This window comes from Perca fluviatilis, chromosome 8 (assembly GCF_010015445.1).
Source record: "Perca fluviatilis chromosome 8, GENO_Pfluv_1.0, whole genome shotgun sequence".
Classification (NCBI taxonomy): domain Eukaryota; kingdom Metazoa; phylum Chordata; class Actinopteri; order Perciformes; family Percidae; genus Perca; species Perca fluviatilis.
In genome coordinates this window covers 9,262,718-9,289,869 of record NC_053119.1, presented here as the reverse complement: position 1 = coordinate 9,289,869, position 27,152 = coordinate 9,262,718, and the positions used below count along the sequence as shown (strand labels likewise).

Here is a 27,152-nt window from a genome sequence, read left to right as displayed (position 1 = left end):
GATTATAATACGGATTGCTAATTAATGATCTGTTTAGTGACTAATCAATCAATTGACTAATTGTTTCAGCTCAAATCACATACTGTAAGATAAAAAAAATCCTCACAAATTAGAAGCTGTAACTAGGGAATGTTAAGACATTTTTAATTTAAAAAATTACAATGAATTAAGTTGTTGATAAATTGTCAATCGACTAACTGATTGTTTCAGCTAAAGCAACTATCAAAGCAAATTATAAATCCTATTAATTATTTCCGCTTATGTACGACCTCAGACAGACTGAAAAGTACTGTGAAGTGCTTTGAATTATGTGACTAAAATGTAATGATATTGTATGTTTTTCACATTTCACTGATGGGTTGTGTCTGGAAACTCAAAATTCGACTCTTATTGAAGCAAAAAAACAAACAGCGTAGGTTTGAGTTTCACCCTAAAAGATGATGAGGATAAGAAGCCCAGACTTACTTTCATGATTCCAATTTTGAGTGGGAAAAACAGGAAGGAAAAAGAGAGCAAACCAGCCTTTGATTTATATTCAAATGAGAAGTATACAGGGGAAATTGGATTTTTCTTTCATTTCAGAGAATGAATTTCCTGGTGGCAGATTGTATTGTATCATCTCGTGGCGTTAATATCCAGCTCTGAGCGTCAGGGGCTATTCTATATTACAAAGACTCGGAGGAACTTTTACACCTCCTCGCCACAGAATGCAATGACAATTTCCATTTCTGTTCCAATGTTCAAACAATACCCCCAAGGCCATTTAAGAAATGTTTCACTGGTTTTAATTTACACATGAAAAGCAATAACATATCAAAGGAGTCCTGCTTTAAATTCAGAAGAAAACTTGTTTCTGTCTTATGTCCCTTTTGTCAACGAACGGGCTAATTCTGTACCTCAAAGCAAGCCAGCCGGAGGAGGATTCTTTTGTAGGTGTAATTGAGTTCAACGTGTTTATACACCGATGAAAAATTCAACAACGTACACAACAATTCTAATCAGACCTCATGGCTCATGGGAAAATAACACCACCCACCACTGACTCCAGAGAGGAACCACTCACCATTAGCAGTAAGCTTTCTGGCCAAAATCCTTTAATGCCCAATTCTGATTTGGTCTTTGGGTTTGATGCATACATGGTGTAATCCTCAAAGGATACATATAACCGGCTTCGAGACTTGTGACGTTGCTAGCATCACAAACACAAGATTTCTCTGTCTTTTCTGTGTCTTTTATCACACTGATCAGAATTAGCACTCCTAATTAATAATAATTGTATTAAAAACCCTGTTAAATATGCATATGTGCCACAGCTTATAACTTGACAGCTCACGGTGAGTTTTCCAGGTGCACAGCAGTTAGAGATAACAAATATAACAGCAGGCAATGTAGGGCTGCAACTAATGCTCGTTTTCATTAGCAACTGATCTCGCAATTATTATCTTGGTTAATCGTGTAGTCTAGGAAATTTAAAAGAAAAAAGTTCTCAAGAACCTCAAGATCTTTAATCCTCACTGAAACAGCTGTTTAGGGACTTTTAACCTTCAAATATGAAGCCACAGACTCCAGTTATCTCTGGCACCATCTGGTGGATTTACACAAGCCCATACAGACACACTGCTGCAATAATAAAACTTTTCTTTGGAGTCTTATTTTATATTACCACACAAACTGACCAATGGTAATGTAGTTTAAGTGTTTGTTCACCCAAATTAGGGAAGAAAAAAAAATTCTTATTTAGCTTCAGTGGTATTTAGCCATGCAAATAGTTATGATTTTATTTGGCCAGGTTTTTAGATTGCTGCCACCAAATACTACAAATGTTAATGACATTTTCTCTTGTCTTTCAGAAACAATGTCCTGGTTACTTTTCTACCTAAAAAATAGCATATATTAAAACTGTTGGCCATGTGTTTTTTAGATTATCCCAAATAACACACTTTTTCTCCAAATATGTTGATTAAGGTCTTGATCTTTATTGCTCTGTGCTCCAGAAATAAGATGTCAGTCACCTACACTGAATTGTGGTGGTGATATAAATCTTGGAAAATACCTGGACAACTGGAAAAAAAACGTATCTGCATCAATAGATACCTCTAGAGGTAAGAGAGAAAATGTCCTTTACACTTAACAAGCAAAATGTTTGATACAGAAACAAATAATCAACAGATAAAGCAGTCACTTTCCTCAAAGAGACCAAATATATGACCAATTCTAAAGTACCACTTACAGCTTTAAGGATTTGGGAATCTTTGGCATGTGTGATGACAGAGCTAACAAACATGCAAAGTTAATGCTGAAATCGCACTGCAGGAAACTCTGTGATGGGTAACTTGCTAGAATGGTTTCTGTCCACCTCTGTATCGATCTTCTGTACGAATCTGCTGAAAAACCTAAAGCGTCAGGGTCTGTGTTCGGTCCTTTGTGTCATGTTCTTCATTGTTTTGCAGGAAAACAGCAAAATAGCAAGTCTCCAAATAAATTAAAGTCAAGTTTTCTTATCACAAAACTGTTCATGAGAATATTTGAACTACCCTCTGTCCAAGAAGAGGTTTCTCATTTTATTTCCAATGTGCAGTACATCCATGCTCCTTGTGTAATCCAATGGCAATAATCCGTTTTGGTTCTCTCCATGAGTCTCTTCTTCATAATATTCCAAAATGATGCAACGATATTGTTCAGAAAATTAAAAGCAGTCAATCTGCATGCAAGCAGTTCGTGTAAGGCATTTCCAAACAGTGAGCCAGGCATATGGCGTGAAAGCGATAAGAAGAGCACGATCACAAACAACAAATATTTGTAATGTTAAGTGCAAGTTCTTGACCAGCTTTGACGTTTTGGGAGGTTTGTGCAAATCTCCAAAGCAGCAGGAAAAATTTTGAGATACTTTAATGTCACTCACACTGACTTGAGTCTCTAAAGCCTGCAACACGTCTGCAAGTTTTTGAGCATATGGAGTTAGTTCTGACTCAATTAAAAGTGTTCCTCCCCTGCCTTTAGATCACTAAAAATGTGTGTGCCTGGAAGATTACCAGTTTGATTCCCTGCAAGGAGGGGATAAGAAATAATGTCAAGGCCCTCTGCATTTGATCGCAGCACTCCATAAATTGCTCTAGTAGCGCTGCTCAGTGGCCAGTAGCAGAAGGTTGTGGTTAAACTCAGGTATGAACGTGTGTGTGCTGAGTAAAAGTGTTATAGCAAGTATGATGTTGCTGATTGGGAGCATGTGTTGCTCAGCAAAACTTCCTGCATTAAATAAAAGAATAAATAGAACTGACCTGGAGAGCTGACTATAGCAGTCTAACACATTTACACCTAAGCTCTACCTCTAATATGATAATAAAAAAATGTAATCCCTACAGCTGGACAGACCTGCACTTCTTCCTGGCCACAGGATTGGATGAAGATTCAGGAAAGAAACCGCTGTGTTGGCTTTAAGGAGGCTACTTTGTGGCAGAATCCCCATCTGGCCTCATACTGAAGGGCTCCAGGCGCTCACTCTCAGGCAGCATGTTGTTGAGGCGCTCCATCAGCGGCACCGTCTGGTCAATGCCCATCTGGATGCGTCTCAGGATCATGGACATCTCGTTAACCTTCTGGATCTGCTCGGCGTACTTGGCGTAGCGTTTCTGGCGCTCCTGCATTATGCTGAACAAGGTTTCCACTGACAAGTCCATCTGGAAAGAAACAGTCGGGAGACAGAAAGAGAGATAATCTTTGACATTTGATGAGACTTGATGAATCATCTTAAAACATCTAATACGATACTACATCAGCAACATCTAATGCATGAATATGATTAACATAATACAAAAATGTACAAGGTAAGCATCTTTCAGGTAAGCATCTTTCAGTAATATAATTTAAATTCAAATATAAAAAATAAGGTGTTTAAGATTATATGAAATCCTGACAATAAAAGAATCTAATAAATGTGTAGAGTTTCAACATAACCATTCCTAGAACACAAAAATGAAAAATATCTTCACATGTAATAAATTGTTAGTCACTGCAGACTTGAGACTGTGTTAATATAAAGTAATCACTTACGGTAATCATTTAGTAATTATAAAATGTCCATGTATATGTGCGCCTGCTCTACCCACTGAGCCAACCCGGCCACAGCCTTACCTCTTTGATCCTCTTGACCAGGGCGTTCTGGTCAAAGGCCACGGCCTCGGCACACTGGTGTAGGTGGTCCTGGTAGCGAATGCAGAGCTGCATAACCTGCGCAGTATCCAGCCTTTCCAGACACACACTGCTGGGTGACGTCTGGCCACTCAGCACTCCTGTGGAAAGCGAAAAAGCAAAGGACTTACACAGACATGTTGGAACAGAGTAACACATGACAACAGCGTTAACACATTGTAAATACTATAATTAGCTATGCACAGGATCTAACCAAATTACCCCTTTGGTATTTCAGAAGTGCGCCGACACAGGAAACTTGGCTCATTATCCAACTTCTAATACAGTGCTAATGTGTTGCAGTGACAATTAGCTTTGAGAATAGACTGGAGGGAACTTGTTGAAAATTACATGAAACTCTCAATATCTTTTATATTAAAACCGAAATGACAGAAGTCAGATAAAAGATCTGCACACTCTATTAGTTTCCAATAAAAATAATTTAATAGAGCAACACTTTGATCTCAAATAATTTTTAGACATAAAAGTTGCAGAGATCAAAACGTGATATATTTAATTTATTGGAGACTATCCGTGCAGTGTGCATATCTGTTGTCTGACATCTACCTTCAGTTTGTTTTTTAATCTAGCACCTGTAAGTTATTTAGATGTGTTTGTTTAAAACTGAAATGGTGCCTATTCTGTATAGTCAAGTCAATTTGATTTATATAGCACTAAATCACAACTGAAGTTAGTAGTACTTGGTGACGGCGGCAAGGATAAACTCCCCTTTAACGGGAAGAAACCTTAAACAGAGCTTGAACAGAAGTGGATTCTAGGTGGGCGGCAATCTACCTTGACTGGTTGGGTGGTTTTATGATTTATAAATATGCATTTCTGGGGCTTCATAAATTCACATAATTAAAATAATATTTGCTATATGGATTTCTGCTGTGTGTAAGTACTTGTTGACTCAAGAGTGCAAACTTGTATAAGACTGCATTTGTTTTAGCAAGGTGTACCTAATGAACTGTCGGTCTGAAAGATGACACTATAATTCATGTCAGCAGGTGGAAGACTTAAAAAGTTGCCTTTTAAAAGTGGCTGAAAGGTTGGTATCTCCTGAAGCTTGATGACATCTGGGTCGTTGTGGATATTTCGCATTGACTGGGTCCCCTGAGCCACGACGACGATATCGTCCATCTTTGCTTTCTGCTTTGCTGGGGAGGGCACCACTGCAATGACAATATTCCTGTTAATATCAAAAGGAAGTAGTTCTTTCACATCACCTCACCTTGTTTCAATCACATTACTAGCACGTAAATCTGAGAATCAGATTCAGAGATATTTTATGTACAAGAACGTAACTGGAATCTGTAAGTAAATGCAGTGTAAGAAATCCAACATATCAATTTGGGATGGGGTGGAGTGGAGTAAAAGTATCAAATGGGAATACTCAAGTAAATAAATACCTAGCTACAGTACTTTAGTAAACTTTACTTCACATTAACTTACTTTCGATAAATTATAGCACGCTTATATACCACTATACCTTGGCTGTCCTATACAAACCGATGACAATTTTTTAAAATGATATAATATTCTTTTATGTTAAGGTTACAGAACGTTATCTTACCCGATGAGCTGTAATCGGAGTGTTTGTGCTCCGCATCTCCACTCTGTTCGGCTCCCATGGTGCTAACGTCTGGCTAGCAAGCTAGCGCTTAGCTAGCTTTCGTCAACGTTTCCAGAAACGGCCACGAGAAAACCCCAAATATCTAATTTATAACTAACCGTCTGCAATGACTTCACATGACCCCCAAACACACCCGGACTAACAAGACAACCATGTCCCGCAGGAGAGCAACTGAAAGGCCGGGCAGTTGTTGCCTCTGCGATTTTCAAGCTAGCTAGTTAGCTATGTTAGCTAATGTCAGTTGTTCCTGCTACCATTTACTACCTAGCTAACAGGTAAGCATATGTTCCTTTGAAGCTAACATTAAGTGAGCTAAGCAGACACTGCTTTCTTGGTGGTCCGTGATAGTGTTACCCCACGTATCTTAAAGAATTAACAACAGAAATGACAGAGTTCAGGAGGCATCACTTCCGTAAATACTGATCACGGGATCCTCTTCATTGTATCTAGAGTCTAATACTACCGCCCCCTACTGCTGGTGAAACCTTAAAATAAACAGCACATGTCTAACTTTACCCCCCATTTAGTGTCGGTGGTGGAGCAAGTATGCTGTGAAAGCCCATTTTCGCCAATGTGATAAATAAAGAAAACACCACAATGTCAAAGTACTCCATTACATGTAAAAGTCCTGCATTTAAAATGTCACTTAAGTAAAAGTATGTTATCAGCAAAACGATCACAAGTAAAAGTACTCAATGCAAAGAAATCTAAAGAACCAAAACCACAAACAAAAAAAATTCAAATGTATGCATGAAAAATTACTATTATCAAAATAGTTGCCTATTAATTTCTGTCGACTGATCAGCTGTACTTGTATAAACTGTTGGGTAGTTTAATTTAAAACAAGACATGTTTTATAAGCTTTTTGTTCTGTATGTTTTGTGTGCAACAATCTTAATTTGTAAAGTAACTAAAGCTGTCAGATAAATGTAATGCCATAAAAAAAGATACATTTTTAACTGTAGATTTAATGAACGGGACAGAAGTAACACTTAAAAGCACAACTGAAATACAAAACACTTTTAAGTAAAATGAACAAGTATAAAAACAAAGGCGTAATATGCCAATATTTCTCACTGTGGAATTAACATGAAACATCACAGAGACAAACAAGATTTAGAAACATGAACAGTTCTCTTTTCATGCTGTTGTATTTTTTAAATGTTATACTTCGTAGAACACTGCTGTCTTTGTGGATCTTGTTATTGACCAAATTTGCAAGATTTTTCACAGGTAAGTAGCTATAAACAGAACTGGCTCCAAAACTGTCTTTTAAGTAAAATCAATTCAGTAAAACAGCTTAAAATGGAACATAGAAATCACCATTTGGTGTTTAAGATAATTATCTTTCCTGTTCATATAGTCTAAAGATGAAAACACTGAGAACCACTCATATGGCCAAAGAACAAAAATGCAAGGGACATACATGCAGGGTGCATTATAGCAGGTGATTCCAGGCTACACAGTCCTGTCTTCTACTTGTCCGCCTGTTTCCCGTTGTCTTCTTCAACCAGAGGGTAGGGTCGCAGGTCCAGGGACAGAATGCGGCTGAACATGCATTCATCAAACTATGAAGAAGAGAAGACCATAGTGACTGACTGCATTATCTTGACATAGAAATTAAAGAGTTCTTCAACTCCAAGTTTCTTACATCTGAGTAGACTCCCAGCAAAGCGTCGGCCTTGGAGAAAAACTCCTCCTTCAGGGAGATGACAATGATCTGCATGTTCTCCCTGGACTCCTCTCTGATGAAACTAGTCACCTAGACATAAACAGAACACCCACACAAGGTAATGCACAAATATAATCCATAAAAAATATAATGGTGTACAGTTGAAGACAAACACACACCGTATAAAATAAAAACCTTAATAATGACATTACTCTGGTTGTTTTTTTATAATCTTAGTGCTGTTTCAATTGCAAACTATGTTGCTGAAAATCCAAAAACTACACAATTTAACACATGCCCAAGTAGACAATAGCATACATGGATGTGATTACAATAGATTAGGGCTGCTGGAAATTAATCTTTTAATAATTATATTATATTATTATATTATATATATTATAAGGTAGAAAAAAAGTGAAAAAAGCCCATCTCAATTTCCCTTAACTCAAATGTCCTGTTTTGTCCGACCAACAGTCCAAAACCTAAACATATTGTAATAGGCAACATAATAGGCAAAAGCAGCAAATCCTCACATTGGAGAGCATGGAATCAATTACCTCATTGGTCCGAATATAAGACGTGATTATAAGACGACATCTTTCAAGACTCTTTTTGGAAAAATACTTTGAAGACCATCTCTTGTTTTTATAAAGAAAATTATTTTATTTGAAAATAATTCTAATAAAAACACATTGAATAAAACAAGGTAGGCTGTTGTTTTTAACATCTTTTAAATAAAATAATATTTTAATATATTTAATATTTTCTCTGGCTGTTTGCATGTTTAGACGGTGTATCATCTCCACGACAATGCCTCGTTGTACTTCCGTTCTAACTTCTGACTTTTAGGCTTTTTTGTAGCTGGATATATCATTTGTTGCGTCTAAATATGAATGTGGATAACGTTAGTGATAGTGAGATGCTTGCTACAGTTACACTTCTAGTTATGAATCGGCGAAAACACGTTTTATTTCTCTAAGTCACGGCTTTGTTCTCATGCCGCTGGGCGCTCTCTCTCTCTCTTCAGTCTCTCTCTTATCTGGCTGGACCACATAACGTTACCGTGCTTTCGGGGGGTCGTTGAGGCTCCATGTAAAACTCCATTTCGACCAGCTGTTTGTAACATTAAAATAAAATGGATTATGGTCAATTTAATTTCTATAGTTTATAGCTGACTTTACCAGCTGACTTCTCTATTGGCTGTTAAAAGAGGTGACCCTTACATTCTAAAACCAGCCTCTGCAACTTGAACAGCTGAGTCGTAGCGCGACCATCATATAGCTTGAGTCCAGCTGAGACTTTGTTTGAGACGATCGCTGTGTCTCTCCATGTTTCAGGCCCTGGCACTTGCTAGCTGTGACGGACGGTGACTCACTTCAGTTAGGAGAGCAACACGCATCTGTTGTTGTGGGTGTATTAACATAAAAAAACTAAACCCCAAATATAAGACGACCCCACTTTTTCAGATGTATTTCCAGGGGGAAAAAAAGTCTTATATTCGGACCAATACGCTAATTATATTAATAATTGTATTAATTGTAAACTCTGGACACAGCTGGAATCTTACCTTGCCAATGTTAGTGTTGTCCAGGGCTGCATCCACCTCATCCAAGATGAAGAAGGGAGCAGGGCGGAAGCTGAGAGACATGACACCAGTGTGCCAAACAGCACAGACACAGTGAACCAACAACATGGGTCAATTGTCAGAGCTACCGCCATCAAAGACAGATGCAAGTATTTGATAATGTGGGATAAAGTGCTTCAGAAAGAAAAAAAAACGATCAAAAGAGGTGAAACAATCTTTAATTTACAAAGGAACAATAGTTTCAGTATAAGAGAAAATAAGAAGCAGCGACAATGGATTCAGGGAGATGTCAAGTGTCTCTTTAGAAGAGAGTTCTTTGCATAAAGTTAATGATGAGAGGATCAACAGCTCTCCAAAATTATATAGCCTTTACTTTATTAGTCCATTCATCAGTTTAATAACTCATTGTCATTACAAGTTAAGCACACCAAGCCAACGGTTTTCTTTTCCCCAAGAAGAGATTGTAGTTTGTGTGTCAACAGCTGTGCTAATTCCCTTTTTATTTTTTATTTTCATAGCTGTGGGGGATAATTATCCAGCTATCCAACTAAATTAATATCAAGTAAACAAAGATTTTGGGAAATATGATGGTTGTATGTCAATCGGTCATTACATACTTATTATTAACGTTTAGTCTTGTTATGTGGTCCTTTTATGTGCAATTTTTAGTATCTTGAGTTATTTGGTGATCTAAGTCAGTTATCTCTGCTATACACTAACCACACATTTCCAGTTTCCCCTATTATGATCTAATATACTGTAATATAATGTAATGTAGTCTGTTTCAGGTTTGATTGTGAGCCCAGTGTTACCTGTGGATGGCAAACAACAGGGCGAGGGCAGCGATGGCCTTTTCTCCACCAGACAGATTGTCCATGGACATGAAGCGTTTTCCCGGCGCCACGCAGTTGTAGTTGATGCCACCGAGGTACGGCTCGTCAGGGTTATCTGCACTCAGAATGGCCTGGAGCACATAAAGCAGGATCTTGTCATTTAAGGCATGTTGTTCTTGTTTGTAACACCTTCTGCAATGCCCAGTGCAAACGAGAATTATGTACAGTTTACACTGTTTAGAATTACAGTAGCTGAAGTGCTCTTCATGAGGGTCAGTGGGTTAGGAACATTTGGTATACACAATACAGATAAACACAATCAAAACAGAAACTTGAGGGTGAGTTTAAGGTTTTGTTGCTTCACCTGGGCGCTGCTGTTCCTGCATATTCTTTTATAGATCTGATCGATTACGACAGACACATGTTCAAAGCACTGGTTGAAGAGTTGTAAGCGACGGGCTTTGACTTGCTCAAACTTCTGACTGCATTTTCTTGCTGCTCTGGTGCTGGCATCAAACGCTGAGTGAGGGACAGGAAACTATGTTGAAAAAGCAGTCCAGAGACTTCATGATCATATTACAACTCAGTATATCTTGTAAATAGGATGTTAAATATATAAACTATGTGGTCTTGATTAGTAAAACATTTTTTGTTGTTGCAGATTACAGTAGGTACATTTCAACAATTAAGGGTCTCATTTTGAAATGAATAACTTCATAGATACCATCTGTTACTCCCTGTAACCTCTCCTTCACCTCCCTCATTTTTTCCAAAGCTTTCAGGTTGGGGGTAGTGGTGCGATGCAACACTCCCTCAATGGACGACACGGACTCCTTCAGCCGCCCCATGTAGGCCTCCACCTCCTCGTCTGACTGCAGACTCTGTACGCACACAAATTCAGTGCATGTTGTACTGTACAAAGGCTTTGTGAAACATTTCTGGTCATATGAATAAACAGAAAAGTGCACAATGATAACATTAATAATAATAATGATAATAATATTAATATCCATCCAGCCATCTTCATATCCGGGTCGGGTCGCAGGGGCAGCAGCTTCAGCAGGGGATCCCAAAACGTCTCTTTCCCAAGCTACATTAACCAGCTCTGACTTTGGGATCCCGAGGTGTTCCAAGGCCAGTGTAGAGATATAATCTCTCCACGTAGTCCTTGGTCTTCCCCGAGGCCTCCTCCCAGCATAATAATAATAATAATATTAATAACTTTATATAATACAGGTACCTTTAAAAACAGGGTTTACAAAGTGCTTTGACAGACAACGCAAAGCAAAAGCAGGATACCCCAGAGGTCAATATAACAACAGTAGGGCCAAAGAAAAGCAAGACAAACATTTGGTAAATAAAAATAAGAAGACAACAGATGCTGAACATAAAAGAGACAAGACAAATAAAAAAAACTATAAAAAATTATGACAAATAAAAAAATGCAAATAAAAAGGATAAAAGCAATAAAAAATTAAATAAATAAAAAAAGCTGTGATTAGACTCACTCTGAGTTCTGCATCAAGGCCAGAGTAGTCAATGACTAGTTGTGCCTCTCTCTCATAGAAGCTCATGGTGGCTGAAGTACTTTCAGATTCTGTGTCCAGCTGCACAGAAGAGAATAATCAGTCATCAGGTAAGACTGACACCACAAGTGCTTTAAGTAGTTTCATGACTTTCATGACTCGTTTAGTTTCTTAAAAATCAGTCGGGTTTCCCAGTCTCTAATGTAAGGGCTCCTTTTATTACATTCTCCCTCTTTTTTTTCAAAATATGACCATGTGAGCTCAATTTGATAGCCATTACTTTTCCAAAATAAAAAGTACAAGGGTCTCATTTATATACGTGGCGTACGCACAAAACGGGGCTGAAAATGGGCGTACGCCGCTTCCCACGCAAAGGTTGTGATTTATAAAAAACAAACTTGACGGGAGAATGCGCAAACTCTGAGCCATGCATACGCACACTTTGGAGACAAAATAGGAATTGGTGACGCAGATGGTGAACTGAAGTCAGACTGCAGAGAGTAAATGTGGGAATAATGATTACTCTCAATTAGGGTTGGGTACCGAACCCGGTACTTTTACCGGTACCGACCGAATCACGTCGGTACTACTGAGTATTGGTTCACGTAAAATCAAACGGTGCCAAATTTCAGAACCTGAGAGCGCGTAAGCACAAGCTTATCTGTTCTCTGCAGACAGAGCAAACTATGTCGGCTCTGCAGTTTTGTTGAAGTCACAGTGAGTGACGGCAGTGCCGATAAAGTGGTTTCAAGTGTGGTTACAGTTTTTAAAAACTTCACGCAGACAGCATTTGCCGCAATATGATATTAATGGCGAGCCGAAAGCGGTCACGGTGTTGTTGACGTTAAACTTCCTGTGAGACAAGCAGGCACAACAGTGGTTTTGGTGCCCTGGGGACTTAGCCTGGGTAAACCCTGACGACCTTCCGGCAAATTTGAGATTTGCTCTGCAGGTCAGTCTGGCGAAGAGCCCATTCAAACCCATTTCCAATGTCCTCAAAATTGAGGCACCAATCACAACCGCTGAGGCGGGCTTAACACCAATCACAACCGTTGAGGCGGGCTTTACGCGACGAGGATAGCCCAGTGACGGCGAGCAGCTTTTTGTTTACATTCAACATGACGGCTACCGAAGCCGTGCTTCACCATGACCAGGGACCGGTAGGTCAGTCTGACATATGCCGATTTTATACCGGTCAATGCTATAATTAATTGACAACATAAGTTATACGAGTTACAGTTCTCAAGGACGCACGCACACACGGACAGAGACACAGTCTCTTTTTCCTTTCTCTCAACTTCTCCGGCCGTTTTGGTGTGTACCGCTTGCGGTTATTGAGCCCGATGTCCGCGCTATTCTGCCTTATGTAGGGAGCCTCGTGAATTAACCTGCAACATATCAGCTGTTTGGAAATTTTTCAGCGTGTGTACAGAAGATAACAAGTTAGCAATATGCAACACCTGCAGGGAGAAAGTATGGTGTGGAGGGATGACACCAAAAACCAGAATCACATTTTTTGTTGGATGTGAAAAGCATCACCCGGATCGTTGGTCTGATTGGTTGAAGGACTATCCAATGCGCCCAGAGGCATTTGAGTGGCGTCCGTTGGTGACGCCCCTCTGGAAATGAACTGTCAATGAACCTTTCCCAGACCCACTCTCAGTTACAGCTGAGAAGGGTCTGGTGTCAACCAGGCTACTGGGGACTGACTGACAGACTGAGGTTGTAAGGCAAGGGAACTTTACTTCTGCAGCAACTTTCAGCAACAAGGCAATTCAAAGTGCTTTACATGAAACATTAAAGTGCAATTAAAAACAGTCATGATGAAAATGAACCAGGCTAAAAAAGAATAATATACAAATACAAGAATACAAGTTTAATAATTATTCAATTTAATAGGTTGTAGGGACAGGTTTTATTTTTATTTAATTTCTGTCAGTGTAAAATATTCTGAATAAATAACAGAATGTTCTAAGTAAATAGGATAAATAGGTTTGCAATTATTTTTACAACTGAAATATCGAAAAAAGTAGTAGGGAAAGTATCGAAAAAAGTACCATTGGGTACTGGAACCAAATTTGAGGTACCGGTTTCGATACTGGTATTGGTTCAGATGCGAAAGGTACCCAACCCTACTCTTAATATTTTCAAGTATTGATGCCAGGGTCATTAACATACTTATCAGCATTCATGAGGTGCTTTGCATTGACTATTCATGGTTAAAAATGGGCGTATACAGGGCAGGACAAGAGGCTGATCCACGTACAGGTGTGCGTACACACGGTTTTATAAATCTGACCTTTTTTTGGCGAACGCCATTTTGGGCTTTTGGGCGTATGTACACTTATAGTAAGGATCCTACGCACAGTTTTATAAATGAGACCCCAGGTCTGGTATTGAAATGGTCATTCACAAAAGACAAAGAACAGTCAATTCTCTCTGTCTTACCTGCACCTCACTGATTTCATTGAGGCTCCCTGACAGCAGAGTGATGGGCAGACCCTGGATCTTGCAGGCCAACAGTAAGTTGTGTCTGGCTATGCGTTTTTGCTCCAAGGCCGTCTCTACAGACAAAGCCTCCTGCTGAAGCTTCACCAATTCTCTGAGAGAAAGAGAGATAGGAAAAAATACCTATCCAAAATGTTGATTTCTTGTAGGATTTTATCATTTTGGTCATAAAAAATCTAGTCATTTTTTTTATGGTTAGTTCATAAAATACCAGAAAAAAAAAGATCTACCATGCAATAAATGAACACCAATATCCTTTTTAAACTAGAAATGAATCACATTGCAGAGGCAAGATTCTACAAAATGTTTGCAGTAATAGCATGTTGAAGATATAGTTGTAATGTTTTTATTTATGTTGTTAGGGTTACCCTATTGTTTACATTTACATCACAGATTATATCTTTGAAACGTTTTTTAGCAACTAATAGGACACCTTTTCTAGCAAATCCTCTTTAACAACAGCAGCTGCAGCATTGACAGGAGCAGTAAGTAGCGTATTGGTCCAAATATAAGACAGGGTTTTTTTCCTAGAAAAAAATCTGAAAAAGTGGGGTCGTCTTATAATCGGGGTCTAGACTTTCAGCTGTTCAAATCGCAGAACATAAGGGACATCACCTGTTTCAACAGCCAATAGAGAAGTCAGCTATAAACTAGAGAAATAAAATGATCCATAATCCATTTTATTTTAATGTTACAAACAGCTGGTCAAAAAAAAGCAGAGTTTCAGACGGAGCCTCAACGAGCGCCCAAAAGCATGGTTACGTTATATGGTGGAGAGAGAGAGCGTGACTGAAGAGAGAGAGCGCCCAGCGGCATTAAAACAAAGCCGTGACTCAGAGAAATAAAACGTGTTTTCGCGGATTCATCACTAGAAGTGTAACTGTAGCAAGCATCTCACTATCACTGACATTATACACATTCATATTTAGACGCAACAAAAGATATATCCAGCTACAAAAGCCTGGAAGTCGGAAGTAGAACAGAATTACAACGAGGCATTGTCATGGAGATGTTACACCGTCTAAACATGCAAACAGCCAGAGAAAATCTTACCATGGTCCTCAAAGCGGCCGCTTCCCAGAGATTGACAGGAGAGTGTGTGATTACGTGACTGAAAAACGGAATGATGGGATGCCCATTCAGCTGAAGGCCTTGTAAATATTTACCGTTAATTTAAATGTGACACTTTCATCCAAAAAGATATTGAAACTATTATTTTATTTAAAAGATGTAAAAAAAAAAACAGCCTACCTTGTTTTATTCAATGTGTTTTTATTAGAATTATTTTCAAATAAAATTATTTTCTTTATGAAAACAATATTTGGCTTTTATAAAGTATTTTTCCAAAAATGAGTCTTGAAAAGAGGGGGGGGGTCGTCTTATATTCGGAACAATGCGGTAGTAGCAGTGGTGGCGGTAATCATAGCACAACAACAAAGTAAGTGGTATTGGTGGTAGTGTTACCTGTTGATCTCTTGGAGGCTCTGGGTTTTCTTGTCCAGCTCAGCTTTGGAAGCGGCCACCTGGCTCTTCTTAGACAGCATCTGGTTCTTTAGCTCCACCAGCTTGCTCTGACCCTCTTCCACCGCCACCAGCATCTTCTCCTCATCCTAAAACATCAGGCCAAAAACGTCTGCAAAATCTAATTTGGAGGATTAAATGGGTAATAACTGTTTGCCATGTTCGTTAGTAACTAAACCTGTCATTCTGGACATCTTTTACCCATATTACAGGAGGCAGTTTGACAATAACACAGAATGAATGCCTGAGATGACTACCTTCCTCTGTTCAGCCATGGTTCTGTCCTCCTTGTCGATGATTTCCTCCATTTTGTGGAGCTTCTTCTTCTGCTGCGCCAGTTGGTCTTGTTTGTACTCCAGCTGTGCATTTAAGCGAGTGCACTGAGTCTCAAACTCCAGCCTGAAAGGAGAGACAAATCAAGGTGTTCATGTTGTAAAACACCTTACACCGTGTCATGCATACAAATACCATCATTTTAGTAGCAACACAAGTCATGTAATTACCACCACAAATTTATTCAGAACCTACAGTTACATAAACGTTTGCCAATTTGCTAAACAAGCAAAAAGAAATTCATGTTTATTTTAATTACATTATATTAGTATAGCTAATGGTATAATTGAATTACATTAATAAAACTCAGAATACTTATAAAGATCCTTTAAGAAGGAAACAATAAACTTACAAGGAATTTTATAAGATAAAAATTGTCATTGTATCAAAAAAAGCCAATCCAAATTTCAAAGCATCTGAACAAGTGAGATCGTAGGCCATTTCAAGTGAAACTGACGGGGTCCTTCTTCTTCACAGTATGGACTCGCACCTCAAAGCTTCAGCGGGCCCTATTGCAGCCTCCTGGCTTCCAAAAATACTTCTTGATCTTCTTGATCTAAAGTCATACATATTTCCTCACGTCACGTTCCTATCATTCAGTGTATCCGCACCGTTTTAGCTGGTTAAGTTTAGCACATTTGGTGCTTAAGATACTACTGTGTGGTTGCCGCTGTGCCGTTACCGTTTCTTGTCAAGCTCTGTCTGCTGTTTTAGGTGCTCCTGCTCGTACTCTCTGATGTTGTCCACACCGATCTCAGCACAGAAGTCAGAAAACACCAAGTCCTCCATCTGAATACACAGAGCATACAGTTTTCACTGTTTAGCCAAGTCAATTGCAAAAAACAACTTAACAGGGAAAACAGAACAAACTGCAGAAAGAGCAACAGCAGAGGTATTCCTCTCACAGGACCAACAGCCATTAAATAGCTGTTGTGTGTACTAAATAGACCAACATAGTATAATTACAGGATGACAAAAATATAGACAGATGAGACAATATCGACATTGAGCCGATAGATTTAGCTGTTTCGGGTGAAAAACTTTATTTAGCACTTGAAAAATTGCCACTTTATGATATAAAAAATGGCACACAATAGGTTGAAGACAGTGCTCAGACAGCGTTACCTGGTTGATCTGGTCTCTGATTTTCCTCATCTCTGAATCCTTTGCCTCCACACTCTCCTGCTGCATCTGGATCTGAGAGTCCAAGTTTGCTAATTCACTCTCCATACGAGAAATATCCTGAACAAAAATCAGCAGGAGATGACAAGACAGAGTAAGTACTGTGATACTTTGAATTTGTCTCTGCTTCCTGTATCCTGTAGCCTTGTAAATATATTATGCTTTGGGATTTCAAGTGTAAGTGATTCACCAGGGGCTCTGATTTACACACATACTATAGAGCCATGTCAAAGAACACAGCCTATATTATGATATTACATTTGAGAAAGACAAATTTCTGTGGCCCTACCGCTTGGTATTTATGGATGGCTTTCTTCCGAAGATTTTCCAGGTCAGTTTTGGAGTATTTGAGGCGGGTTTGAAGGCCCTGAGCCTCAGCAATGATCTGTTTCAGGTCTGAGTCCTTCCGCCTCAGCTTCATCAAATCCTGTCACAGGACCAAAAAGTTAATTATGCACTCTTAAATAGAAGTTTCAGCCTCATTCTTGACAAAATATTCAGCAATTAATACACAGTATACATATGACAGGACATAATTTATGGCAAAAGCACAAACAACAAAACAATTGCAGCATTTTTTTAATCATGTGTAGACAGGGCAGGAAATAAACTTAATTCATTTAAGAGTTAAAAAACTCTGAAGTTAACATTATACTAAATATTCAACATTTTATGCGTCGACTCACGCGCATCTCTGCTGTCAGCTGGTCCTTGCGTTCCTTCAGCCGCATCATGTCCTTCTCATCCCAGCAACGGGCTTTGGTTCGAAGGTAACTGGAGCCTCCAGAGACAGTCCCTGACTTTGAAAACAGCGTCCCATCCAGAGATACCGCCTAGAGAAAACACACATGATTGCATGTCTGCTGACAGTAAACGGAACATGTCAGTCAGTAAGCAAGTTCAAGAGTGTAGGCAGTGGTTACCACCTTACACCAAATGATTGAGACGACGGGAGCGCGCCCCAACTCTAGCAAGACTCTAATAATTTCATTCCGATATTAGAAAATAGTCTGCGACAGTGGAATCATTTGGTGTAAGGTCGGCATAAGATGAAAAGAAAACTGTTCTACAATGCAGCAGTATGACAGAACCAAACTAAATGCAAAGTGTTATTGTTGTACTTATTGGATTGAACTGATCCTAAGTCCCCTGTCTGTGGCCGAGGGCCAAGCCTACCTTATTGCGCTCCTGCCTGTCAAAGGCCACATTCCTTGCTTCTTTGATGGTCTCACACACCAACGCATTGCCACAGACAAACTGCACCACTTTCCTCAGCTGGGCGGCACCTGAGGCAGTGTTAAACTGTACAACATCGACCACCATCTTGGCACCAGGCACCTCCCTCAGTCGCTCATTCAGAGGACTTACCTGGTCATACAGTAGTGATGGTTATCATTGACACTACAAATGCGTGTGCTACTGTGATTGGCAAAAAAAAAACAATTCTGCATAAAACTGACAACTCCTCTTCTTTATTTAGCATTTTCAACCATCCAAATAAAGTACTTACTTCCAAGTAGTCGATAGGCAGGAAGGTCTCAGGTTCGGCTCGCTCCTCCTTGATGAAATGGATACAGTCACGGGCCACTTTCTCTGAGGCCACTACAATGGCGTTCATGTAGCGGCCAAACACCTTGATGACAGCCAGCTGGTACTTTTTATGGATGGGGCTGCACAAGTCAGAAAGACGACCAAACTGGGACAGGAAAGAAAAAGAAATGAATAAAGAAAAATGGGTCAGAATTACTCACCTCACGAGACGAGACACGAGATTGGGTTCACAAGAACGAGACTAGATGAGATTTTGACACTATTTTAAAGAAAACTTAAATGATGAAATATGACTGGAAAAATCGTCTTTTATTCAATCGAAAGTCACAAAATTAAAAATTAGCACTGTGAAAGGTATTGCCAGAAACTCAAATGGCTTCTCTCATGTACAGTATAACTAACCTTTTCAGACCTAATAACTGTGTCGCCCCTCTCTTCTCCCAAACCCATCCCTACAACCTATTAAATCAAATAATTAAAAATTTCTTACACAGCACTATAACTTTTATTCTTGTATTTGTATCTTATTCTTTTTTAGCCTGTTTAGTTTTAATGACCGTTTTTAATTACTCTTTAATGTTTTATGTAAAGCACATTAAATTGCCTTGTTGCTAAAAGGTGCTATAGAAATAAAGTTCCCTTGGCTTGCCCTACAACCTCAGCCTGTCAGTCAGTCACCAGGGCAATAATAAATTGGCGTAAACAGAATGAGAACATGGATCCGTCATGCCTTGTTACCACTGGGCAGGCTGCTGGTGGTGGTGTAATGGTGTGGGGGATGTTTTCTTGGCACACTTTAGACCGCTTAGTACCAATTGGGCATTGTTTAAATGCCACAGCCTACCTGAGCATTGTTTCTGACCATGTCCATCCCTTTATGACCACCATGTACCTATCCTCTGATGTCTACTTCCAGCAGGATAATGCACCATGTCACAAAGCTCCAATCATTTCAAATTGGTTTCTTGAACATGACAATGAGTTCAATGTACTAAAATGGCCCCCACAGTCACCAGATTTCAACCCAATAGAACATCTTTGGGATGTGATGGAACGGGAGCTTCGTGCCCTGGATGTGCATCCCACAAATCTCCATCAACTGCAAGATGCTATCCTATCAATATGGGCCCACATTTCTAGAGAATGCTTCCAGCACCTTGTTGAATCAATGCCACAAAGAATTAAGGCAGTTCTGAAGGCGAAAGGGTCAAACACAGTCTTAGTAGGGTGTTCCTAATAATCTTTAAGGTGAGTGTATATATACAGCAAACGGTGTCTGCGTTACACCTCTAGTCAGAATAGTTTCATATTTACAAATAATTATCTGGTTCACAAGGTTTCGCCTTCTAAAATAAATATCATGTCTCTCTAAAGATTAAGCCAGCCATTATGCGTAGCATTAAAATAAAGCACTCGTGGCTGGGTTGGCCCAGTGGGTAGAGCAGGCGCACATATACTTCGAGGTTTATGCCTCGACGCAGGGGTCCAGAGTTTGAAGCCGACCTGTGATGATTTCCTGTATGTCTTCTTTCTCTCTCCCCTTTCTCACCTAGCTATCCTATCAATTAAAGGTGGAAAAGCCCAAAAAATAATCTTAAAAAAAAAAATACAAGTCTTAAGAAAGACTAGGGACATGAATTGATTAATTCTAAATGACAAATAACCCAATGCTAAATTTGTTTTCAGCGCAGTAGATTGATGGTTGCCAAGTAAGATTAGTTATATAACTTTGTTCGGTGTGGTGATTTTTGTTTTGCTAAGACAATAAACTTAAAAATCCATGTCTTCAGTCTCCTGCTCCCTACTCCCTACTCTTACGCCTCTCTGTATCTTACCACAGTGTCAGGGTAAAGTCTGCAGAGCCTCTCAAGCAGCTCTTTGCGCTGCAGCTGCCGTCTGCTTTCCTGACTGTCCAGACGAGCGTTACCCAGCTCCTCTAGCACCTGGCCCAGCTCCTGGTTCACCTCCTCGCTTCGCTGGCGGCCTTGTTGCAGCTCTGCACTCAGGCTCTCTTCCCGCTGGAGGTACTCTTCAAGGGACAACCTGAAACATGCATTAACTCTATAAAGTATTCTCAGTTTCCTTCTGTGATGTTGCATCCTGATTTTAAAGTATATAATGTGTCACTGATAAATAACCATGGAGTTTATTCAACACCTCCCTGACTGTCAGGGACAGACAGGCTTTTTATTGTACGGCCATGTGATGTAAGGTGTGCACATGACATACTTGCAGGAGGTGGTGTACTCCTCTAGCTTCTCTGCTCTGCGTGTCAAATCTTCCAGCTGAGTCTGGTTGTTCCTTATGGCCACCTACAACAGATGATGTTCCAAGAGTGGTACAATTAAAGTGGCTATAAAACATATTGGATACATGTGTTTTTCAGCAGCTGTTCATCCATAACCAATAACTTCAAAGATGTGTAGTGGCAGCACAATTGTGCCAATAACAGTACCTCCACTTCCTTCTTACGGCGCTGGTCGAAAGCCATCTTCTCGTAGTCAGCTTTCACCTCCCAGTGCAGTTTCTCTGCCTGCTGGTTGAGGACAGCCCCTTGCTTTCGGGCCAGCTCCTTCAGCTCTTTGTATCGCTCTAACTGTGGCAGAAATGCAAAAACCCGCTGACGGTGTTACTGTATGACAATGTCAATTTTTTTTGTCCCTTATGATATCAGTTAGGTAATGCAGTTGTTAATGGTTACTAACAAAAAAAATAGGACAAACACTGAATTATAATGTCTGATTCAATTAGATCTACCAAGTGAAAATTCAAGTTTATATTTAATATAAGTATACAGTTACATCAGAAAAAACAAAAACAAAATCTCTAATATATATTAAGACTGAATAATCTGAACTAAAGTGTGACCTAAAAATATGACCTATAAGTGCAGCTCTGCCAAAGAGTTGAATGTTGTTAACTCATTATGTGTCAGTCACCACCAAAGAAAGCCAGCAAAAATGTTTGGTTGGGTAAAATCTTGTCTTGTAGACAGTGTATGTGAGTAACATATTGTAAACCTTCACATACAGTCCACTGGGTTTATTATTATGTTTAGAATATGTGCTGCACAAAACAAAAACAATATAACCCTAGCATTCAATCTCCCAGCGGCTATATTTTACATCATGTCAACCGACTTCTGTTTTGACTAAACAGGAAAGTTGCCATTGTTTGACACACTCACCTGATCCTCATCCAGCTCGACGTCTCTCCCCAGGGAGGCTCCCTTCTCCTGTATCTGCTTCTCATAGTTCTTCCAGGTCCTTTCCAGTTCAGAGATCTCCTGCCGTCCCTCTGTTAGCTCCCGCTCTTTACTAGCTATCAGCTTCTGGCTCTTCCTCAGGGCATCGCGGGCCTCCTCAGCCTTCTTCATGTGATGGGAGGTGTTTACCTTGGCTTTGATGTACTGGGATCGACAATGGGACAGGATATGCTCCTGGGCACTGAGTGAGAGGAGACCTAAGTTACTCCTAGTTAATGGCACAGAACGCCAACTTATTTATATTATATGCCATTTCCATTAGTGCTAAACAGATGCTATCATGGGAGGCTTGCCTTTTAAATATCCCTACATGGAGAAACAAAACAGGTGATAAGGGACAAATTAAATATATCCATTAGCTATACTTCTGGTATTTTATGATACTGGTAAATACTTTTTTTTTACCAGTTATTATTTTCAAATCCACACACACACACACACACACACCGGATCTCCTTCTCTATGTGCTGCTGCTCTCTGCTGAAACGTCCATGTTCTTTCTTGTAGGTTTTGACCGTTTGCTCCGCGTTCACCAGTTTATTGTTCTTAGCAGCTGCAGCCTGCTGTTTCTCCCTCAGGGTGTCGCTGAGAGTGTTGGTGCCCTTCTCATTATGGCAGAGCTCAAGCAGGCTCAGCTGCAGGCGGTTGTGGTGAAGTTCGTCCAACAGTGCCTGGTACTTCTGGGCCTGGAAAAGTGGGAGGTGGTAGGACCAGTTAATCGATGGACAGGAAAGCTGAAGAGAAACTAAGGCAGTCCAAGTCCAGTTAATGCCAGTGTTTCCTCTAGAATTGTTTTCAGCTAGTTTATATGTTAGCTGCAATCGTTACCTTGAAACCATCCAGCAAATAGACAGTACCGTAGGGTGATTTAACGTCACCGCGGCACTCATTTTACACACACAGTTTAACAACAAAACTAAACGCTGAGTGAACATTACTACCTACGTTTTTCATGTTGGTTTTGAGCAGTATGCACCCCCCACTAACCTGGAAAACGGTTTTAAAACAGTAACGTTAATACAGCGTGTCGGAGGAATACAGCGTTCTCCTGCAACAGGAGTCAGAGACAGAGGGGCCGTCACAGCAGCGTTAGCTAACATTAGCTTCTTGTCTCATCTGGGGTCTGATAAACAGTAAATTCATCAAAGTCAGTTTGCCCAACACTATTTTCAAATAAACTGTAGCTGTCAAATTAACGGGACCCGCGTGAGTGCGGATTTCATGTCCCGGCTTTCGTCGCTGTTTATCACTTATTGAGTGAAGTAGTACTCGCCCTGTTGTTTATTTGGCTGCCATGACTTCGCGAGTGATGACGTTCTGTCACTGTTCCAGTTGCTCTGCTCACCCTAGGGGGAGAGAGAGCGAATGACAGTTCGCTTGAGTTCAGTAGAGCAGACGGCTCTACGACTTTATGACTTGTCATAAACAGCCGAAGGAACGGTGGAGCGTGGTGTACATAGCGGAAACCCTGTTGTGCATCTGCCCTATTTCTGATACCGTGGCGCTGGAAATTTTACTGTGGCGCACTCAATTCCTGTGAACACACACACATTAATTTAGGGCACCATACACTGTGCTGGGCGATATGGAGAAAATCAAATATCACCATATTTTTGACCAAATACCTCGATAACGATATTGCGACGATATGTAGGGTTGACAATTAATGCTTTCACAAAATATTTACACAATGAGATTTGTGATAAATAATCATCAGTAATGAACCATACACTTATTTCTGCTGATACAACAACAGAGACAGCATGGGCCACACCCCAGAATGAAGGCCAGCATTAAATTCCATTAGAGGAAGAAAATTCAAATAAATCAAAAGAGCAAAGTATCAAAGAAATTTCAGGTGGATTTCCAGAGTATTACAACACTGGATAATCTATGATTCTGTGGCTTTAGCTGACCTCTGGCATAACATGAGGTTCATAAAGGGGTAAATATGCATTACGTGCTACTTATGACCATTATAGCTGTATTTTAATGTATTTTACTTTACTTATTTTACTTACTTATTTTATTAATACTAGCCTGAGAAATACAGCCATCAATTCAGGACAGGGGGATTTCAATATCCATTATAATCTGCTACTTTACAGTCACTTTGCATCACAATTTGAACATCTATGCCTAGGGTGCAGTCCAAACTTCCCCAGCATTTTATCACAATGCAGGCAGCACAGTTACATCGGAAATTGTGGCTTGGCTCATTGAGCTCAAGATCCAATCTGAGAGCAGTTAAAGTGTTAGTATGCATCAACCAAAATGCTTATTTGATGGTCCAACAGCCCCCTCGGGCGGGGGGCTGGTCCAGCAATTTTTGTAGCCTTTCAATCTGACAATCACATCCACTTCACACTATTAATGCCTTTAAGGAAAGATTGCCCAAAAGTGTGTGCCTAACAATTATCCTCCTATATGACAGAAGGTTTTTCCACCCCACCTTAGTATGTCAGAACAGCTATGTACACTTTTGCCTTCATTCGTGGTCTGACAAACTACCTTGTTTCGTGAGTACCTCTAAACCGGACCAAAATGAAAAAAAAGAAGATTTTATGTTTGTGGATGTCCTTGTTGTTGCTTTTATGTTTTTCAAGGGAAACAGTTAAAGCCCTTCATTCTGAAAGCAGCAACAGAGGCATAAGTGATAGTACTGTAGTAGCATTGTGTCCTCCAGATTCCTCAGCAACAAAAACCAGCCACCTGCTCTCAGCCAGACATTTGACTGTGAGTGGTTATGAATGTAGCTGGCAGGAAAAATAACTGCAAGTGTGTGGTGACTTTAGGGACTGCAGTGAACAAGTCACAGATGCTGGATGTACAGAAAGATTACATTCATAATGTTGTGTGAATTTACCTCCATTTTTTCCTGGGACACCTGTTTCCTCTCGACAGTAGCAGATTTCTTCTTGTTGAAGTGAAACTGTGTGTCCTCTTTGGCCTTCAGCAGGGCCCGTTTCTTCTGATCATACTCTGCAGCATACTCTTTCGACTGACTGATGCACTCAAACATCTTGGTCCTCTCCTTTGGGTCCTTCAGAGCTATGGACTCCACTGCGCCCTGGTGAGGAGCATAATGAATAACAAATTGTTTGTAAAGCATTATTACTACCAACCATTATATTGCACTGTATATTGTATGTGTGTCATGCTGTCTTGAATCTTGTTAATTCTCTTCAATGAAATATGTTGAAATATGTTCTAGTGCCATATCAGGTGTGTGATTTTGTATTACATATTGAGTCACAGCACTTTAAATTTTTTCAGCTAGAGTCCCCACAGAATGAAAATGGGCTCGGCAGAAATGCATTAATATAATGGCTATAGACACATCTGATCTTACCATCTGTATGTTTATGACAGTGTTTACCTGGAACACCAGACAGTTTCGAGCTTTGGTCACAATGCCGACCTTCTCCAGCTCCTCCATGTATTTGGCCAAAGAGACATGTACACTATTGATGCGATACTCAGAGGATTCACCTAAAAGGTATACAATGAATGGCAGTTATGCCAGCAGCTGTGTTACTGTACTTGTTTCGACTTGATACTAATGAGGGGACTATGCTTTCTTTCTTTTGCAACTCTTTAAGATCATTTTAATGCCAAGTACAACACAAACTAAAAACAATTTAATTGAAATGTGGAGCCCTTTAACCTAAATAACATAAGTTTTATATTTGTATTCTTTCCAGGACTCTGGCACTTCATCTCTTCATGAACCTAAACACACCAAACGGACCACTGCAAAGAGAAGCAAGCACCTGTGTAATTTAGGTTAGTTAATATGACTAACGTTAACCTATATAAGTTACCTTTAGAAGGCTTTTCTTGATTCTGTATTTCCCTTAGCCTGTCCTGTTTTGAAACACTGAGGCTCCCTTAACACTTAGCTAACAACAACATGTTATTAATATGTAGCTAGAGACTCATAAGCTAAAATTAGTAAACGTACCTATGATGCTCCTACAGAAGACGGTCTCCTGGTCGTCGTCATCGCAGTATCGCATCGCCACGCGGGCGGTGTCGAGCACCGGCCGCCCGATGTGGGCTCCATGTATCAGATCTTTAAGGTGCTTTACCCGGAGAGAGGCAGCCCGCTCCCCCATGGCAAAGCTCAGGGCGTCCATCACATTGGACTTGCCTGGTGTGATTTTACATCTTGAGCATATCTCTGACTAGTTAAAGGCAACTAGTCGTTGCCTTTAACGTTTAACTGCTATAGCTTAGTTTGCTATGCTAACCCAGCTAACAGTTCAATTTAAGAAGCATAATGTTGACATGACACAAAAATGTATGCCCTAGTTTTTAATTCACTCTATTATATCCAGTAATTTATAAGTTTGTTAATTTTCTAAAAGAAAGAGGGCTATGTAAAACTTTGTCCGAGAAGTTCAAGTAGCTAGCTAGCTAGAGTAACCTTAACGTTAGCCAACTGTTATTAATTAAAATGCTAAAGCTAGCTAGTAGCATTGCCGGCTAACCTTAGCTCTAGAGAGCTAGCTAGCATTGACAAAAGTTCACTTACCGGAGCCGTTTGTGCCAATTATACAATTAAATCGCATGAACGGACCGATGACTTTCTTCCCTCGCCATGACTTGAAGTTTTCAATATCAATTTGTTTTAAGTAGCCCATTTTAATCTCACTTTGCTGCTGTGAATCAAGTGCTAATTTGTTAGAGTCACCTATTCAAAGCCGCGGGGTAGTGAGAGGCGGGAATCGCGGGAAGCACTACTTGCTTTCAACCCTGGTAGGGTTCCACACAACGAAATACCTCGCGAATTTCGGCCAACGAAAGTTTGCCTCGGGGGCGTGGTTGCAAAAACAACACGCAAGTCCGCAACATTTTTTTAAATGTCCCGGGCTGTCAGAAGACAGGGCGGTAAAAATGCACAGCAGCAAATCATCGGTAAAATGTTAGCTCATAAATGCTCTGGTAACCTGGCTATATAGCCTAGCTGCCTTGCTATGCTTAAAATGAAATGCAATGTCCGAAAATGCAAGCGGTTGACCTGTCGGCTAGCTGAATCATTTTGAGTGTTTAAACTATCTACAGTGGTCTATTTTGGTGGTGTGTTTGCCCTGTTTAAGTTTGTGTGACATATAAACAACAATCCGTATTGCTACAAGTGTCAATGTTCGCCAACAAAACATGTAATCAAACAAATGCACAAGTAGCCTAGCTAGCTAGCTGCCTGGCTAGGCTACAATGAAATCCAATGTCTGAACATGCTAGCGATTAGCCTGTCGGCTAGCTGAAAAGTTCGAGTGTTTAAACTAACATATACAGTGATCTATTTAGTGGTGTATGTGCCCTAACTAAGTTCGTGTGTCATATAAA

General features: G+C 39.9%; 2 protein-coding genes across 3 annotated transcripts; both read right to left on the bottom strand.

Annotated features, from left to right (window-relative positions):
• Positions 1–762: 762 nt before the first annotated feature.
• borcs5 (BLOC-1 related complex subunit 5) lies at positions 763–6,279 on the bottom strand. 2 transcript variants are annotated; one of them, XM_039807566.1, is made up of 4 exons: positions 5,765–6,279; positions 5,151–5,363; positions 4,132–4,289; positions 763–3,677 (listed from the first exon to the last, which is right to left on the bottom strand). In XM_039807566.1, exons 1-4 carry the CDS (start codon positions 5,820–5,822, stop codon positions 3,444–3,446), a joined length of 663 nt encoding a protein of 220 aa, XP_039663500.1. In that variant the 5' UTR covers positions 5,823–6,279; the 3' UTR covers positions 763–3,443. The 2 variants fall into 2 exon arrangements, with proteins under 2 accessions (XP_039663500.1, XP_039663501.1); XM_039807567.1 differs by having other exon boundaries at positions 5,220–5,363; positions 5,765–6,276.
• A 703-nt stretch (positions 6,280–6,982) lies between these two features.
• Positions 6,983–26,678, bottom strand: smc1b (structural maintenance of chromosomes 1B). The gene is made up of 25 exons (XM_039807565.1): positions 26,338–26,678; positions 25,765–25,953; positions 25,180–25,292; positions 24,667–24,870; positions 22,248–22,486; positions 21,723–21,981; positions 20,991–21,131; positions 20,765–20,847; positions 20,371–20,578; positions 18,495–18,680; positions 18,161–18,352; positions 17,671–17,817; positions 17,274–17,411; positions 16,928–17,044; positions 16,485–16,591; positions 15,727–15,868; positions 15,413–15,558; positions 13,889–14,042; positions 11,423–11,521; positions 10,639–10,795; positions 10,279–10,433; positions 9,894–10,045; positions 9,064–9,133; positions 7,476–7,586; positions 6,983–7,392 (listed from the first exon to the last, which is right to left on the bottom strand). Exons 1-25 carry the CDS (start codon positions 26,444–26,446, stop codon positions 7,300–7,302), a joined length of 3,711 nt encoding a protein of 1,236 aa, XP_039663499.1. The 5' UTR covers positions 26,447–26,678; the 3' UTR covers positions 6,983–7,299.
• Positions 26,679–27,152: the final 474 nt, after the last annotated feature.

What these genes read in the sequence shown, in the direction of transcription:
- borcs5 (XM_039807566.1), bottom strand. Translation starts at nt 5,822, where the DNA reads ATGGGAGCCGAACAGAGTGGAGATGCGGAGCACAAACACTCCGATTAC. An exon ending in CTCCGATTACAGCTCATCGG is followed by an intron (nt 5,364 to 5,764) that starts GTAAGATAACGT and finishes TTGTCATTGCAG; the next exon opens with TGGTGCCCTCCCCAGCAAAG. An exon ending in TCAGACCGACAGTTCATTAG is followed by an intron (nt 4,290 to 5,150) that starts GTACACCTTGCT and finishes CGCTTTCCACAG; the next exon opens with GAGTGCTGAGTGGCCAGACG.
- smc1b (XM_039807565.1), bottom strand. Translation starts at nt 26,446, where the DNA reads ATGGGCTACTTAAAACAAATTGATATTGAAAACTTCAAGTCATGGCGA. An exon ending in TGCCTATCGACTACTTGGAA is followed by an intron (nt 18,353 to 18,494) that starts GTAAGTACTTTA and finishes CTGTATGACCAG; the next exon opens with GTAAGTCCTCTGAATGAGCG. An exon ending in GCAGGAACAGCAGCGCCCAG is followed by an intron (nt 10,046 to 10,278) that starts GTGAAGCAACAA and finishes TATGTGCTCCAG; the next exon opens with GCCATTCTGAGTGCAGATAA.